At 70.3% G+C, this 16,133-nt stretch overlaps 4 protein-coding genes across 5 annotated transcripts; 2 read left to right on the forward strand and 2 right to left on the reverse strand.

The window, feature by feature from the left end:
* Nucleotides 1-383: 383 nt before the first annotated feature.
* On the reverse strand, nt 384-3,322 carry LOC101793912 (retinol dehydrogenase 16). The gene is made up of 4 exons (XM_027445560.3): nt 2,044-3,322; nt 1,706-1,964; nt 931-1,094; nt 384-769 (listed from the first exon to the last, which is right to left on the reverse strand). Exons 1-4 carry the CDS (start codon nt 2,363-2,365, stop codon nt 552-554), a joined length of 963 nt encoding a protein of 320 aa, XP_027301361.3. The 5' UTR covers nt 2,366-3,322; the 3' UTR covers nt 384-551.
* Nucleotides 3,323-3,463: 141 nt separating this feature from the next.
* Nucleotides 3,464-4,986, reverse strand: LOC113839986 (retinol dehydrogenase 7-like). The gene is made up of 4 exons (XM_027445562.3): nt 4,531-4,986; nt 4,193-4,451; nt 3,954-4,117; nt 3,464-3,805 (listed from the first exon to the last, which is right to left on the reverse strand). Exons 1-4 carry the CDS (start codon nt 4,850-4,852, stop codon nt 3,606-3,608), a joined length of 945 nt encoding a protein of 314 aa, XP_027301363.3. The 5' UTR covers nt 4,853-4,986; the 3' UTR covers nt 3,464-3,605.
* Nucleotides 4,987-6,584: 1,598 nt separating this feature from the next.
* Nucleotides 6,585-8,320, forward strand: PRIM1 (DNA primase subunit 1). Its single transcript, XM_072031975.1, has 8 exons — nt 6,585-6,740; nt 6,807-6,865; nt 6,948-7,242; nt 7,330-7,474; nt 7,546-7,615; nt 7,695-7,780; nt 7,863-7,961; nt 8,060-8,320. Exons 1-8 carry the CDS (start codon nt 6,615-6,617, stop codon nt 8,077-8,079), a joined length of 900 nt encoding a protein of 299 aa, XP_071888076.1. The 5' UTR covers nt 6,585-6,614; the 3' UTR covers nt 8,080-8,320.
* Nucleotides 8,321-8,459: 139 nt separating this feature from the next.
* NACA (nascent polypeptide associated complex subunit alpha) lies at nt 8,460-15,665 on the forward strand. 2 transcript variants are annotated; one of them, XM_072031932.1, is made up of 9 exons: nt 8,460-8,584; nt 8,954-9,025; nt 10,502-12,673; nt 13,757-13,842; nt 13,937-14,014; nt 14,487-14,633; nt 14,728-14,856; nt 15,205-15,327; nt 15,536-15,665. In XM_072031932.1, the coding sequence occupies exons 2-9, from the start codon at nt 8,956-8,958 to the stop codon at nt 15,548-15,550; spliced, it is 2,820 nt and encodes a 939-aa protein (XP_071888033.1). In that variant the 5' UTR covers nt 8,460-8,584; nt 8,954-8,955; the 3' UTR covers nt 15,551-15,665. The 2 variants fall into 2 exon arrangements, with proteins under 2 accessions (XP_071888033.1, XP_038027463.1); XM_038171535.2 differs by lacking the exon at nt 10,502-12,673.
* The last annotated feature ends 468 nt before the right edge of the window (nt 15,666-16,133 follow it).

Raw genomic sequence — 16,133 nt, forward strand, 5'->3', positions numbered from 1 at the left:
GGACACGGCGCTGGGCTGAGTTTGCCCAGCTCAGAAGCCCTGGGACGGCTGCTTTGTCCCCTTTACCTGGGGCAGGCAATGGAGGGGCTGGGGTGAGCTCAGAGCAGCAAAGCGGGGCTGGGGGCTCCCCTGGCCGCCCGCTGCAGTGCTCAGTCCCCTTCCCAGCCCCTCTGCCCGTGGGGCACGGAGCCGACTGCTGCATCTCGTGGCCCCTGGGTGTCCCCAGCACCAGGGCACAGTGAGGTGAGCAGGGGCTGGTGCATGCGGAGAGGCTCACACGGCCGTGCCGACACCTCTGTCCTGTCTCTCCTGGTGCAGGCAGGGGCACGGCCTCGGTGCGCTGTCTGAGGGAGGGGGCACAGCTAAAAAGAAAAGCCCTGCCGTGAAGGGAAGAGAATATTGTCTTTATTCAGCAGCAAACCTGTTTGCTAGCAGGTGACAGCGAGTTGCAGGATGTATGCCGAGCTAGGAATTTAGGAACTTCTCCGCACGGCTTCAGCTGCGGGGCGATGCCAGATCTCAGCCCCTGGCTGCTGCTGCCTGCAGCGACCTCAGGCTTTCTGGTCAGGTTTGGGGTAGGACCAGGTCAGGATCACGTCGGCGATGGCGGAGGGCAGGTAGCTGAGGGGGATGTAGAGCAGCTTGGCATCCCAGCCGGCCGAGTAGCGGGCGCGCGGGTAGCGGCTGGTCAGCGCGTGCTCCATGCAGTCCGTGACCAGCGAGAGGTTGGAGTTGCACCTCTTGTGCATCTTCTTGGCTCCTTCCAGAACTGCAGAGGCAGAAGGGGCCAGGTGGGTGCTGAGCCTCGTGCCAAAGGCAAGTGAACGGCTCCACTGGCTCTCAGGGCGGCTGGACACCCTGCGGCCCCGGGGTGGGCTTTGGCTTCGGGGAGGGAGGACCGTGGCTTTAGCTTGGAGGTGGTGTACTTACAGCCCTTCAGGTAATTCTCCCCATAGCCTGCTTTCGTTTCATCCGAGACCTTCTCCCAGGTGCTAAGAAAACACTTCTCCAGGCTCTCGGCGCTGGTGATTGCTGTCTTGAAGTAGCCTGGCTCGATGATGCTGACCTTCACCCCGAAGTGGCGCATCTCAAGCCTGGAAGGGTCCGAGCGCCGTGGGACCAGATTCCGGCAGCCAGCACGGGGCCGCGCAGGATGCACGGCAGCCTCGTGACAGGGGACTGTGGGGGGATCCTGACCACACCAGCACACCCCGTGCCAGCCCCAGCACGCATCCGAGGCGGTTCGTGAGCAAATGTTTGCAGAGCCTGGATGGGATGGGGTCAGCACAGACCTCGGGGACGTTCCCCCGGGATCTGGAGCGGGGGCAAGGTCCAAGCAGGAGGTTTCCTGCCCAGGCAGGTGGTGTCAGCCTGCGGCCAGCAGCCTCCCCTGCAGCCAAGCAAATCCAGCATGCGGGGGACCGAAATCAAAGCCCTGCCACATCCTTCACCGTCCCCTCCCTTGGGCTGCCTCCGCATGTTCTGGGCTGAAGCCAGAGCGGAGGCTGCCAGCGGTGGGCAGCGCACCGTGTGGGTGGGCGCTGCGTCCCCAAAGGCCCTCCTCGTGCATCTGGTGGCAGCAGCTCCAACAAGCCCAGGTGTGCTCGCTGGGGGTGGCAGAGGAAAGGGACTGAGCAGATGAAGGCTCTGCCAGAGAAGCGAAGCAGCCTGAAGAACCAGCAGCGGGCTCTGCACGTGGACTTACCGGAGGCTGTCGGAGAAGGCCTCCACGCCGTACTTGGAGGGGCAGTACCCCCCGCCGAAGAAGGCGACCCGGCCCATCACGCTCGCCACGTTGACCACCCGGCCCCGGGCTCTGCGCACCAGGGGCAGGAAGCTCAGCGTCACCTCGATGAGGCCGACCAGGTTGACATCCAGCACCTTGACGAAGTCGTCCTTGCGCAGCCACTCGTTGGGGGCAGTGGGGACAGCGATCCCGGCGTTGTTCACCAGCCCCCAGAGCCCTGGGGAGGGGATGGGGTGACACCGGCTCTCTGCCCCCTTGCCGTGCCCCCAGCCCCAGCCGTGTCCCCCCTGTCCTACCTCGGTCACCCACGCGCTCCCGCACCCAGGAGGTGGCGGCGGCGATGCTGGCGCTGGAGGTGACGTCCAGGAGGACGGTCTGCAGGCGCTGCGAGGTGGCCGCCCGCAGCCTGGCAGCCCCCGGCTCCGTCAGGCAGCCCGCCAGCACCCGCAGCCCCCGCGCGTCCAGCTGCCGTGCCAGCAGGCTGCCGAAGCCCGAGTCGCAGCCCGTGATCAGCACGAACTTCTCCGAGAGGCCGGGCACCGTCTGACGCTCCCGGTGCCAGCGCCGCAGCCACAACAGCCCCGCCAGCACCGCCACCAGCCACAGCCACGGCCCCATCCCGGGCAGGAGTTCAGGGCTCAGCGAGCGGAGCGGAGACGCTCGGGGGATGAGCGGGAGTAGGCACTGCTGCAGCTGCAAGCACTGGGTCAGGCCCACACCGACCTTGGACCTGCCCAGCCCTGCAGGGCTCGGTAAATCAGTGCTGGTGGTGGGGCCGGATCTGGGGCTCACGGCGCTGTGCCAGTGGCTGAGGCTGCAGCCAAGCCTGGGGAGGCACGGGCGGGGGACTCAGCCCCACGGTGCGTCCCTTTCCAGGCTGGGTCCTGGGCAGGAGTGTGGTGGTTGCCTGCCCCGGTCCCGTGTCTCCAGCTCTGTCGGCAGCTGGGGCGTGCTGGAGGCGTCTCACTGCAGGCACTGCCCTGGGCCGCGTCTTACGGCAGCGTTACGGAAGGAGCCTGAAGGAGCAGGCGCTGCGTGTCCAAACGCTGCTCACTTCTGCTTTTATCACGGGCATCTGGTGGCTCTGGGAGGAACCAGAGCTGGAGAGCAGCAAGGAGCTGCGCTGAGCTTGTAGGCACACGCCTGCACAAACAGTGCCCACAAATCATTCCTGCGCTCCCCGCGGCACCACTGAGCCTCTCCCCTGCCCCCTTGCAAACCAGCCCAGGGACAGCCTGTTGTTGGCACGGGGCTGCAGCGCGTCCTGCCGCAGCTTTTGTCTTCGGTCCTTGGGGTTTTGGCTGGGTCTGCGCCCACACGGGCACCCCGCGGACCTGTCCTCCCCCCTGCCTGATGCAGCCCCCTGGCTGCTCCCCCTGCACACAGAGGGCATCAGAGGGGAGCGTGGGACAGCCCCTGTGGAGCCTGGGGCCAGTGAACTGAGCTGTGTTGTCCCAAGAGGGGGGCAAGCACCACACTGGGGCCTTCTGGAGCCAGGAAGGAGCTTCAGTCCCTCCCAGCCCCCGTGGTGGTTCCTCTGCCCGGCAGTGTTTGATGCCTCACCCCATCCCCAGGGACGCCCATGTCCTCCCCTTCCCTCCTGGGGAACCAGGCTGCCCCCGTTCCTTTCTGCTTTGTGCAGCGCAAAACCCCCGAGAGCAAAGAGCAGTGGGCGGGGGTGAGGCAGCGACAGTGGCTACGCAACACACGAAGACACTCGGGGCAGTGTTGCTTTCTATGAAATGGGTGCAACCGTCAACAACCGACTGGAGCCAGCGGGGCCCGGGGCACACGCCTGATACCGGGGGGGGCCACGAGCAGCACCGTGCCGGGCACTGGCTGTTCCCTTAGCGCACTGCTAGGTGCTCCTGGTGGCGAGCAGGCGGTCAGCCCAGGTGCTGGGCAGGTAGGACAGGGGGATGTAGAAGAGCCTGGCGTCCAGCCCGCACCCGTAGCGAGTGCGCGGGTACTCGGCCGTCAGCGCGTGCTCCATGGCGTTGGTGACGAGGGAGAGCTTGGGGTTGGCTGTGGTGATGAAACGCTGAAAATTGCTGTTGTCTGCAGAGGGGAAGAGAGAAGCAGGAGCTGGCTGGGTGCCCCGTGCCACGCTGAGATTTCACCCAGTGAGGGCAGCACGTTTTGTTTTCCTCCCCCCGCTGCAGGATCCCAGCCACAGCCCCCTGGGACCCCTGGCACCCGCACTCACAGGCCTGGAAGTACTGCTGCCCGTACTCCTGCTTGACCTCGCTGGGCGCGCGGTCCCACGCCCGCACGATGCTCTGCTTCGCCTCGGCAGAATCCAGGATGTTGGTCCCGAAGCAGCCAGGCTCAATGATGGACACCTTCACCCCGAAATCCAGGAGCTCGCGCCTGGAAGGCAGCAGTGAGCACAGTGCAGCGGGGATTGGGGCTGGGAGAGGGACAGGGGGCTGGGACTGGGGGTACCTGAGGCTGTCGGAGAAGGCCTCCACGCCGTACTTGGAGGGGCAGTACCCCCCTCCCACCAGGGCGATGCGCCCCACCATGCTGGCCACGTTGACCACCCGGCCCCGGGCTCTGCGCACCAGGGGCAGGAAGCTCAGCGTCACCTCGATGAGGCCGACCAGGTTGACATCCAGCACCTTGACGAAGTCGTCCTTGCTCAGCCACTCGTTGGGGCCAACCGGGTGGAAGATCCCGGCGTTGTTCACCAGCCCCCAGAGCCCTGGGGAGGGGATGGGGGTGACACAGGCTCTCTGCCCCCTTGCCGTGCCCCCAGCCCCAGCCATGTCCCCCCGTCCTACCTCGGTCACCCACGCGCTCCCGCACCCAGGCGGTGGCGGCGGCGATGCTGGCGCTGGAGGTGACGTCCAGGAGGACGGTCTGCAGGCGCTGCGAGGTGGCTGCCCGCAGCCTGGCAGCCCCCGGCTCCGTCAGGCAGCCCGCCAGCACCCGCAGCCCCCGCGCGTCCAGCTGCCGTGCCAGCAGGCTGCCGAAGCCCGAGTCGCAGCCCGTGATCAGCACGAACTTCTCCGAGAGGCCGGGCACCGTCTGACGCTCCCGGTGCCAGCGCCGCAGCCACAACAGCCCCGCCAGCACCGCCACCAGCCACAGCCACGGCCCCATCCCGGGCAGGAGTTCAGGGCCCAGCGAGCACAGCGGGGCCGCTCGGGGGGCGAGCGGGGAAGGCGCTGCTGCAGCCGCAAGCACTGGGTCAGGCCCACACCGACCTTGGACCCCCGGGACCGGGCAATGACCGCGGGCGGAGCCAGGGGCTGAGCTCCCCGGGGCGCCCCGAGCCCCCCCCGACCCTCCCCGGCCTCCGGGGCTCGCTGCAGCCCCGTGCCCTGCCCGTGCCCGTCTGGGAGGTGCCGAGCCGGGCCGGGCCGAGCCGTGCAGGACTGGGGTGGGCTTCGCAGTGCCCGGCCGTGCCGTTCCGTGCCCTTTTGGGCCATGTCAGGCTCTGCAGTGCCCGGTCCCGAACCGAGCCGAGCCGAGCCCGGCGGCAGTGCCCGGTCTGTGCCCGGTGCCGTGCCCCCCCCGAGCCCCCCCGAGCCCCCCGAGCCCCCCGAGCCGTTCCGTGCCCCCCCGCCCCATTCCGTCCCGTTCCGTCCCGTCCCGTTCCGTGCCCCCCCCCCCGCCCTGGCGGTGCCGCCCCCCAGCTCCCGGCGGCCCCCGGGCCCAGGCGGTGCCGCCGCTTCCCGCCCGCAGCCATGGCGGGCTTTGAACCGGCGGCGCTGCCCGAGCTGCTCCCGGTGTTTTACCGCCGCCTCTTCCCGCACGGCGCCTACGGCCGCTGGCTCGGTTACGGCGGCGGTGAGCGGCGGGGGGGGCGCGGGGGGAACGGGGCCGGCGGGGCTGGGCTGGGCCCGGGGGGGGGGCGGGGGGAACGGGGCGGGGGTCGCTCCGTGCCGGTCCCCCCCCCCCCGCTAACCCCATCCGTGCCCCCCCCCCCCCCCATCCTCTTCCAGCGGCCAAGAATTACTTCCAGCTGCGGGAGTTCTCCTTCACGCTGCGGGACGATGTCTACGTGCGCTTCCAGTCCTTCGGCAGCCCCCAGGAGCTGGAGCGGGAGCTGCAGAAGATGAACCCCTACAAGATCGACATCGGGGCCGTCTACTCGCACCGGGTGAGTCGCACAACCCCAAAACCCCCCCAAAACAGGGTCATTAGGGGGGGAGAAGCCCCCCCAGCATCACCCGGTCCGACCGTCCCCAGCCGCCACCGCCACCCCATAAACCACATCCCCCAGCACCGCGTCCAACCTCCCCTTCAGCACCCCAAACCCCGCTCCCACCGGGCTCCCCGACCGGCCGGGGGCACCCCCCCGTGCCCCCCGCCGGGGCTGAGCCGGTCGTGCCCCGCAGCCCAGCCAGCACAACACGGTGCACCTGGGGGCCTTCCAGCCCGTGGAGAAGGAGCTGGTCTTCGACATCGACATGACGGACTACGACGACGTCCGGACGTGCTGCAGGTTACCGGGGGCGCTGGCAGCGTGGCCCCAGCCCCAATAACGTGGAATAGTTGGGGAGGGGCACAGCACGCCTGCGGCGCCCGCCTGACCCCGCTGCGCTCTGCCCCCAGCTCGGCCGAGATCTGCTCCAAGTGCTGGACCCTGATGACCATCGCCGTTCGCATCATTGACCGCGCGCTCGTGGGTGAGGGATCCCAGGAACCCCGCAGCCCTTGGCGTGCATCGGGGACGCATCCAGACCCTGCTGCCCCTCGCGGCGATGCCCTGAAGAGGGGGCTGGGGGAGCTGCTGCGGGGCTGGAGCAGGAGTAGGCGACGTGCTGACACCCAGGGGGCTCTCCCGGTGGGTCCGTAGTGCCACCCGTGCCAGCACGCTCCCGCAGCCCGGCTGTTCCTCCCCGCAGAGGACCTGGGCATGAAGCACCGCCTGTGGGTGTACTCGGGCCGGAGAGGCGTCCACTGCTGGGTGTGCGACGACGCGGTGCGGAAATGGTCCCCGGCGCTGCGCGCGGCCGCCGTGGAGTACCTGACGCTGGTGAAGGTGGGTGCGTGGGGACCGGGCAGCCCTGCCCGCACCCACCCGGGCTGAGCACCGCTGTCCCCTCAGGGTGGAGCAGAGACCGTGAAGAAAGTGAACCTCTCGGAGCCCGTCCACCCCTTCATCAGGTCGGTGGGGACGCGCCTGCCCGGCCCCCGCAGCCGCTGGCCACGGGGCGCTGAGCCTCTCCCCGCTCCTCCTCCTCTGCAGGCGGTCGGTGAACGTGGTGGAGAAATACTTCGAGGAGTACGCGCTGGTGGGCCAGGACATCCTGGGCAGCCTGGAGCGCTGGGACAAGGTGCTGGCCCTCGTCCCGGAGGATATCCTTCCCGCAGCGGCTCGGGGGCCAGGGGAGGGTCCGCGCAGGGGAAGGGGGCTGGCGGTGGCCGTGATCAGCCTTAACCGCCGGGCACAGCACCGCGAGCAGCTGCAGGGCGACTTCCCCAAGAAGCGAGACTCGGTTCAGCGCTGGGAGCTGCTGAAGGGCAGGATGGAGCGGACGCGGGTGAGCTCCCAAGGGGCTGTAATAGGGTGAGGGGTGGGTGCTGCAGCCCCCGCGGCTGCCCCCCTGACCCCCCCCCCGTCCCCGCAGCGGGCAGCGAGCGCCGGGAAGGGCGCAGCGTGCTATGCAGACTGGGAGATCATGCTGCAGTACTGCTTCCCACGCCTCGATATCAACGTCAGCAAAGGCGTCGGGCACTTGCTGAAGAGCCCCTTCAGCGTCCACCCCAAAACAGGTCAGTGTGGCCGCCTGCGGGGCCGGGACGTGGGGCCGGCCACCTCCGGCAGCGACTCCCCTTTCTTGCAGGCCGCATCTCGGTGCCGCTGGATCTGCAGAGGCTGGACCAGTTCGACCCATTTGCCGTCCCCACCATCAGGTGGGCCAGCAGAGGGGGGGTCCCCAGGGGGGTCCCGGCTCTGCCGGCAGCCCCTGCCACGTCCCAATATCGCCCACAGCTCCCTGTGCCGTGAGCTGGACGCGGCCGGCGATGACGGGGAGCAGGAGGACGGCGCAGAGACAGAGCCAAAGCGGCGCGTGCGGGGTGAGGGGGGCCGCAGCCGGGACGTGAGGGGGGGTCCCCACCCCAGCGGGGGGCTCCTGCTCAGCCCCCTCTGCTCCTGCAGACTACAAGAGGACGAGCCTGGCGCCCTACGTGAGGGTCTTCGAGCAGTTCCTGGAGGAGATGGAGCGAGCCCGGAGGGGGGAGCGGCTCCAGCGAAGCGGTAAGCGCCGGGAGGAGAAGCAGCCAGCCTGGGGAGCTGGAGGGGCCCCGTGGCTCTGCTCTTTTCCTGTAAAACTCCCTCGTTTCTGCCCTTCCCAGACCTGCAAGGCGATTTCTGACGCTGCTGGGGAGCGCGGCGGCAGCCCCCGTCCTTGCCGTGGGGGCCAGCGAGGGACCTGCCTGCCACCCCTGGGGGCCCGGTGCCGTGGGGCAGGGCCCTGACCCCCCCCGGCTCCCTTCCGACCGCCGCTGTTTGTGCGTTTTGTACTTTTTGTACCTTTTTTTTTTTTACCCTATTTTCACCTTTTGTATTTTTTGAACCTTTTCTACCCTGGTTTCCATTAAAAAAATTCTGGTCAACCGCCTGCCTGCCTCCCTGGGCCGCCCTAACACCGCGGTGCTGGGACCCCCCCGGGACCCTCCGGGACCCCCCCCCCCGAGGCCCCGTTCCCGCTCCCCCCCCCCCCGGACCGTCCGTGCCCCGGAACCTTTGTGCGCGGCCCCGGGGCCGGGCGGGGGTGGGGGCGCTGCCCCGCGTCCCGGAAGCGCTCGGCCCTTCCGGAAGTCGCGCCGCCAGCCGCTCGGTCTCTTTCCGCCGCCATCTTGGGCCCCGCTCCCCGCACGGTGAGCGCCGCCGCCGCCATCCGCCGCCATCCGCCCCCGCGGGGCACCGGGGCCCGGGGGGAGGGCGCGGGAGGGCGATGGCGGCGGGGCTGAGGCCGCCGGGGGCACCCGGGAGGCGGTGGGGAGGGGGGCGACGGGACCGGGGGGTGACCGGGGGGGAACCGGGGGAGACCGGAGGGGGCCGGGAGGGGCCTGGGGGGGGCGGCGGAGCGGAGCGGAGCCGTCGGGACCGGGAGGCCTCAGGGGGCTGCCGGGGGGGCCGAGCGCCGGTGGTGCGGGCAGGGGGAGCTCCCGGCGGCCCACCCCCCCCGGGCAGGTCCCGGTGCCGCCGCGAGCCCGGTGCCGTTTTGCTTTCCCCGGTGGGCGCAGCGATGCCTGGAGAAGCCACAGAAACCGTCCCGGCCACGGAGCAGGAGCTGCCGCAGCCGCAGGCTGAGACAGGTGAGCGCGGCGGGGGGGCCGGGAACGGGGACCGAGGGGGGCCGGGGCCGAACCGGGACGAACGGGGGGGGGGCCGGCAGCGCTGCGGGGCCGTGCTCGGGGCCGTGCCGGTGGCTGCGGGCGCTGCCTGAACCCAGCCGGGGCCTCTCGGGGTGTTTTGGGGTCGGGAGCCCGGTGAGCACCACAGCACCGGGAGTCCCCGGCCGTGGCTACGGGAGGCTCTCGCCGCCGAGGTGGGAAACGGGAGGGGGCTGCGAGGCACCGGGGCCGGTGATGGTGACCGGGGCCCATCCCGGCAGCACGGCGTGGGGCCGTCTCGGGGATGTGCTGCGTGACACCGTGCCCCGGCCCCGGTAACCGAGGGGCAGAGGGGGCCCTGCCGCGGGGGGGGGGGAGATCTGGGGGCTGTGGGAGAAGCTGCGGGGCCCGGGGGTGCGCGCGGGGAGCCCCCGTCACCGCCTCCTGCCGCCACGAACGGGCTTGGGGGGTGGCAGTGGTCACGGGGGGGCACCGAGCTCCCCGGGGGCTCGGTGAGGCTGGGGGAAGGTGGCCGCGAGCACGGCTCAGCCGGTGGCACCGTCACCGGGGGCCCAACCCCATGCAGTGACATGGGACAGGGGCAGCGGCCTCTGTCCTGCCGCGGGGGGGTGGCGGTCACCGGGAGACCCCCGGGGGTCCGGCTGCCTTGTGGGGACCGCGCGTGGTGCCCCCGGGGGGGGACAGCAAAGGAGCAGAGCTGGGGGTGGCGTTGCCCTGCTTGTCCCCCCCCCCCGACGTGTTGCTCCCTGCAGGAGCACCCAGCCCCATGCCTGGGGGCAGAAGCGTCTGGGCCGTGTTTTGGGGGCACGGGGGGGTCCCCGCGCACGGAGGGGGCTCCCCGGAGCCTTCTCTGGGAGGGGGCAGTGGGGGGGTGAGGATTGGGACCCCCAAGTGGCCCTGGGGTAACTGGGGAAGCGTTGGCACAGCCCCAGCGCGGCTCCTTCCTGAGAGGCACCCCTGGGAGGGTGCGGGGGGGGGGGGAAATTTGGGGCTGTGTGAGCCGGGCTGGGACACCAAGTGCCAAATCCTCCTCCTGGTGGGGCCCCCCCCCCTGCGGGGCTGGTTCTGCTCCCCTGACCGGTGCTGCTGGTCCCACCGGGCCCGCCCAGCGCCGCCCGGCTCTGCCCTGCCTGCGGGGCGCGGGGTGGGGGCTGTCTGTGAGCTGGGGGGGGGGCCCTGCCCCCATTCCCCGTCCTCCCTGCTCAGCTCCCGGTGCCCGAGGCCGCCCCGTGTGAGCCACGCACGGAGCCGGGGCGTCCCCCAACCCCCCCAAGGAGCCCCAAGCCCTCAGACGTTCCTGGGCTGCCCCTGGCCCCGCAGCTCCCGGGGGGCTGGGGCTGGCGGGGGGGCCCTGTCCCCGTCCCTGCCCCATGGGGTCCCCCCCGGCCCCGTGCGGCCGCCCCACTCTGACGGCCGCGCTCTGTTTCTCTCCCTCAGCTCTTCTCCTCGCTCCTCTGCCCGCAGCCCCCGGCCCCGCTGCCCCCGGGGAGCCGGTCCCACCCCCCCTGTCCCCCCCCGTGGTCCCCGCCGCGGCGTTTCCCGTCTCCTCCGTGCCCCCCCAGCTCCCCCCCCCAGCCTTGCCCCTTCCCCTTAATTCCCCCCCTCCGGCTCCGGGCTCCCCAGGCCCTGCCGCCGCTGTCCCGCTCGGCCCCGTGGCCCCAGGACTCCCCCCCCCGGTGTCCCCCCCCGCTGTGGGGCCGTCCCCACTGAGCCCCATCCGTCCCCCGGCGGCTCTCAGCCCCCCTGCTGCCCCCCCCAGCCCCATAGGAGCCTCCATGGCCTCGGCCCCTCGCCCCTCTCTTGCCCCTACCCCTCCCCTCAGCCCTGGGGCAGCCCCGGCTGCTCTTGCCCCCACCCCCCCGTGTCCCGTGGGGGCCCCCCCGGTCTGTACCCAGAGCCCGGGCGCTCCCCCCATCTGCCCCTTCCCGGCCCCGGCGGTGCCACTGCCTCCTGCCACCCCCCAGCCCCCCCTGGCCACCCCTCCGTCCCCCCCCGTCTTCCTGGCAGCCCCCATGGCGCTGGCCCCGCTGCTACCACCTGGGGGGGCCCCTGGGAGCCCCTCTGCGGCCCCCCAGGGCCCGCTGCCCGCTGCCCCCATCCCTCTGCTGCCCCCGGCAGCTCCGGGGGCCAGCACCCAGCCTGGGGGCCCGGCCCTGGCAGCCCCCGCAGCCCCGGCACCCCCCGGGAGCCCCGACCCCGGTGCCGCCGCCCAGCCCCAAACCCCCCCAGCCACCGCCGTGCCCCCCCCAGCACCGCCGGCAGCTCCAGGGGTCGCTGCGCCCACTGCTCCTGCCGGCTTCCCACCGGCCGTGCCCGTGTCAGCAGCTCCAGCCACCCCTCCTGCGCCCCCCCCTGCTCCTCTCAGCCCTCTCGGTGCCCCCCCGGCCCCTGCTGCCCCCCCAGCTCCTTCGAGCCCACTCCCAGCCCCTGCAGCCCCCCCAGCCCCTGCCACCCCCAAATCTCCTCCCTCGAGCCCCCCTACTGCTGCACCGCCTCCTGTGCCCCCCCCTGCTCCTCTGAGCCCTATCAGTGCCCCCCCAGCCCCTGCAGCCCCCCCGGCTCCTGTGAGCCCACTCCCTGCCCCCCCAGCCCCTGCTGCCCCCAAATCTCCCTCAAGCCCCCCTCCTGCCGCCCCACCTCCTGCTGCCCCGCCAGCTCCAGCTGCCCCCCCTGCAGCCAAAGCAGCTCCCAAGGGCGCAGCCGATGCCCCCCCTGCCATGCCCCCTCCTGTCACACCACCGGGGGCTGCTCCAGCCGCCCCCCCTGCAGCCAAAAAGCCCCCAAAGGGCCCTGCTGCCACCCCCCCTGCCCCAGCTCCTGCAGCTCCCCCGGCTGCGGCTGCCCCCCCTGTGGCCGAAGCAGCTCCCAAGAGCCCGCTCCCTGCCCCTGCCCCCCCGGCAGCCAAAAATCCCCCCAAGAGCGCTGCTCCTGCCCCCCCTGCCCCTGCTGCCCCAGCTCCGGCTGCCCCCCCTGCAGCCAAAAAGCCCCCCAAGAGCCCGGCTGCTGCCCCAGCTGCCCCCAGTGCCCCAGCTCCTGCAGCTGCCCCAGCTCCGGCCGCCCCCCCTGCAGGCAAGAAGCCCCCCAAGAGCCCAGCCGCTTCCTCCTCTGCCCCTGCTGCCCCAGCTCCTGCAGCCAAAGCGCCTCCCAAGAGCCCCACGGCCCCCCCTGCCCCCCCGGCAGCCAAAGCAGCCCCTGCCAGCCCAGCTCCCAGCACTCAGCCTCCTGCTTCTGGTGCCCCCTCAAAGCCTCCGGCCGATCGCACCGCCCCCGCGCCCCCAAAACCAGAAGCCAACCCCCCTGCTGCCGCACCGGGGGGCAACCTGGCCCCCCCCGCCTCCGCTGTGCCGACTGCTGCCCCCGCCAAGAAGCAGCCCCCCCCGGCTAAGGCCAGCAAGCCGGCCCCGCGCCCCCCCCCGGCCAAAACTCCCGCAAAAGCCACCGTGGAGGACGACGACGACGACCTGCCCCCCCTGCTCCCCCCCGAGGCGCCCGCTGCCGAGCCGCCGCTGCAGCCCATCCTGGTGGACCTCTCCCCCCGAGCCCCCGCGGCCCCCGCTGCGGCCCCCCCGGCCCCCGCAGCCAAGCCGCCCGTGCTGAGGAACGACAAGGGTATCGGCCGGCCCCGGTTGTGTGTGCATGGAGTGTCACTGGCTGCCCACCAGATACTAACCCCCCCCCCTCACCCCCCCACGGGACCCCCGTGGCGCGGCGGAGGCAGGATTGAGCCCCGTGCGGCGGCACTAACGGCGTGTTGTGGGGCACGGAGCACGGTGTGGCCTGCGTGCGGGCGTGGCGGCTGCTGCCTGAGCTGGCTTCACACTCAAACCCCGTGGGGAACCGCGTGCTTGTGTGTGCTGTGTGCTGGGGGGGGTCCCGGACCGCTGGTGTCCCCCCCCCCGCAGCCTGCACAGGCCTTTGCTGCGGGCTCAGTGCAGCCCGGGATGCAGAGACTCCTCCCCAAAAAGGAAACGGGACGGAATTCAGGTAACAGCTGCATGAGAGCGTGGTGCTCAGCCTGCCCCGCGGGCTGGAGGTGCCCGGTTCTGCTCTGGGCGCTGCCACGTTGCAGACCAAAAAAATCCACGCCGTGGTGTGCGAGGGGATCGCGCGCTGCGGGAGCTGACGGCCCCCGGGGCTTCCCGGGCACTCAGCAGCTTTCAGGCCGGGCGGAGACCCCAAAAAGCTTCCGTGGTGGGGAAACTCCGGGGTCACCCCAAATCAGGAAGGGTCTCAAAGGTGCGGCAGCCCCGAGCACGTGGCGAGCTGGGGCTCGTTTGCTCTCCGCATCGTCAGCTCCCGCAGTGCCCGGAGCCCTGAGGGGTGCTGCTGCTGGGTGCTCATCCTTGAACCCAGGGCCTCGGGATCGCAGTGAGCCCCCAGGCACCCGGGAGCCCTGCGGGGCACGGCCCTGGTGCAGGTTTTTTGGCCGCTCTCGGGGAGTTTCCGTGCAGTGAGTGCCGGGAGGAGGCAGCTCGTGCCCGCTGCTGTCCTGCTGCGTTTGCAGGGAGGACGCCTCCCGCCAGGTCTTGCTCAACCCCGCTGGATGAAACGCGGCTGGGGTGGAACTTGTGGCTGTGCCAGCACCTCTCCACAGAGCTCACGCCGAGGCAGCGCGGTTCCGTGTGTCCCCAGGCCCTCCTGCTGCCCCGTGCAGGGTTCTGAGCAGGGAAGCTGACACATTTCTTTCGGTAGGGTCCGGAACAGAGTCTGACAGCGATGAATCCGTCCCAGAGCTCGAAGAGCAAGACTCCACACAGGCCACGACACAGCAGGCGCAGGTAGGGAGGAGGAGGGACACGTGCCCGGCCGGGGCAGAGCCCCCAGCACCACCACAGGGTTGTCACCGCTCTCTCTCGTTTGCTCTCCTCGCAGCTTGCAGCAGCGGCTGAAATAGATGAAGAACCCGTCAGCAAAGCAAAACAGAGCCGGAGTGAAAAGAAAGCACGGAAGGTGAGGTGGGAGGCGGACGGGCCAGAGCTGTCTGCAGCAAACAGCCCGGGCTCGGCTCGGGGTTGGGCTTGGCTCAGGTCCCTGGGTGTTGGGGTGCTCACCTCTTGAACCTGCTGGGGACAGCAGCCCCTCTCCTCCTGCCCTGGCACCACAGCAGGAGAGGTTTGTGTGATTTATCCAACCTCGTTGTGCCCCGAGGCTGGGGGATGCCCCTGGTCACAGCCACAGTCCTTGCGGCTGGAGTGGCTCCGGGTCGTGGTGTGGACCTGCGCCGGTCCTGGGGGGAGAGCGCTCCCCCCCAGGCTCCCAGCGCCGCTTCAGTCGAGAATAACGCCCGTGGGCAGTGCCAAAACGCACACTGCCTGGTGCGTGAGGGCTGCGGTTGCTGGACGGGGCCCCTGGGCAGCAGATGAGCGGGCTGAGCTGCCTCAGGAACTCCTCGCCTCATTCCCTTCCTCGCTTGTTTTTCCAGGCAATGTCGAAGCTGGGCCTTCGCCAGGTCACAGGAGTCACCAGGGTCACCATCCGGAAATCCAAGAACATCCTCTTCGTCATCACAAAGCCAGACGTGTACAAGAGCCCGGCCTCAGACACCTACATAGTCTTCGGCGAAGCGAAGGTGAGCTGGCCGCGTGGCCGGCTGCTGAGCTGCGAGGGCTGGCTCCTCCCCGCCGCGCAGGGCTGGCCTCGCTCATGCTCCTTCCCTCCTGCAGATCGAAGACCTGTCCCAGCAGGCCCAGCTGGCAGCCGCCGAGAAGTTCAAAGTGCAGGGAGAAGCTGTCTCAAACATCCAGGAGAACACACAGACCCCCACTGTGCAGGAGGAGAGCGAGGAAGAAGAGGTGAGCCCTCCCCGTGTAGCCCTGCGGGGCCGGGCACAGGCCCAGAGGTGCCCCGGGGAGCTCCGGAGGCACGGGCTGGATTTGCAGGCTCGTGGTGTTACCTGCTGCTGTTAAGACACGAGGTTTTCTTTCCTTTCCCTTGCCTCGGGGGCAAAAGGAGGTGCGGGGGCTTACCCTGGAGGGTCTGGTCCCAGTCCCTGCCAGAGGAGTGTCCGCAAGGCTGGGGCCTGCCCAAAAGCTTCTTGGGCCTGAGCGGGAGTGACCCCAGTCCACGCGATTCCATTTTCCTCCGCCAAGCACGGAGCAAACTGCGTTCAGCTCAGTCAGCCCCGGGCTCTGTCTCCTCAGGTTGACGAAACCGGTGTCGAGGTGAAAGACATTGAGCTGGTCATGTCTCAGGCGAACGTGTCCCGAGCGAAGGCAGTCCGTGCCCTGAAGAACAACAGTAATGATATTGTAAATGCTATAATGGTGAGTGTCGGCGGCCCGGAAATCTGGGGGGCTGGGGAGGGAGCGGGGTTGGAAGCGGGACTCCTTGGGTGGGAGATGCTCGTGTGCCACCAGGGCACGGCGTTCCTGTGGGGACGAGCAGAGCGAGAGGTTGGGGTTGTGCGGGGCAGGGCAGGGGGTGTGGGGGGGGGGCTGGGACCTGTCTCCTGACCCCTCTTTCTCTCCGCAGGAGTTGACGATGTAGCCATCAGCAGGGAGGAGCCTTTTTTGGTGTTTCAGAGAAAAGTAAAATGCAACTAAATTTAAAATTTGTACTATTTCTATCCATTAATAAAAGTTGTGGCTTATTGTTGGTGAAACCCTTTCCCCCTCGCTTTTGGCCTTGCTGCCGGCCCTTCCCTGCTAGCCGAGGCCCCAGGGTGGAGCCTTCCTCTCGGGGAGATCCCGGCCCCGATACCCCCGGCGTGTCCTGCCGGGGCGGAAGAGCACCTGCCCGCGCCCCGTTTCCGTTCTCACGCCTGGTCCAGAGTTTTGGGGGGAGGCCCCGGGGGTCCGGTCTTGGCCTCTCGGTGGGGACCCACGGCCTGTGTGAGGGGAGCAGGTTGGAAGCACGGGGCCGTGGCTCCGCAGGGCGCTGCCTGGGGGCCTCCCACGGCCCCGCTGACCCCTGGGCCTCCGCCGGAGGCACGGGGCCGGGCGGGGGAGCAGAACCGGCGGCTGCGGGGGGAGCCCGGCCCCGGGGGAGGCAGCGGGGCCCCGCCGGGCCTAGAGCCAGGCCTAAAGCCTAGGCCCAGGCCGCCCCCGTCGCCATGGCAACCGCCGACCTC

The sequence above is a fragment of the Anas platyrhynchos genome, chromosome 34 (genome assembly GCF_047663525.1).
Source record: "Anas platyrhynchos isolate ZD024472 breed Pekin duck chromosome 34, IASCAAS_PekinDuck_T2T, whole genome shotgun sequence".
Classification (NCBI taxonomy): domain Eukaryota; kingdom Metazoa; phylum Chordata; class Aves; order Anseriformes; family Anatidae; genus Anas; species Anas platyrhynchos.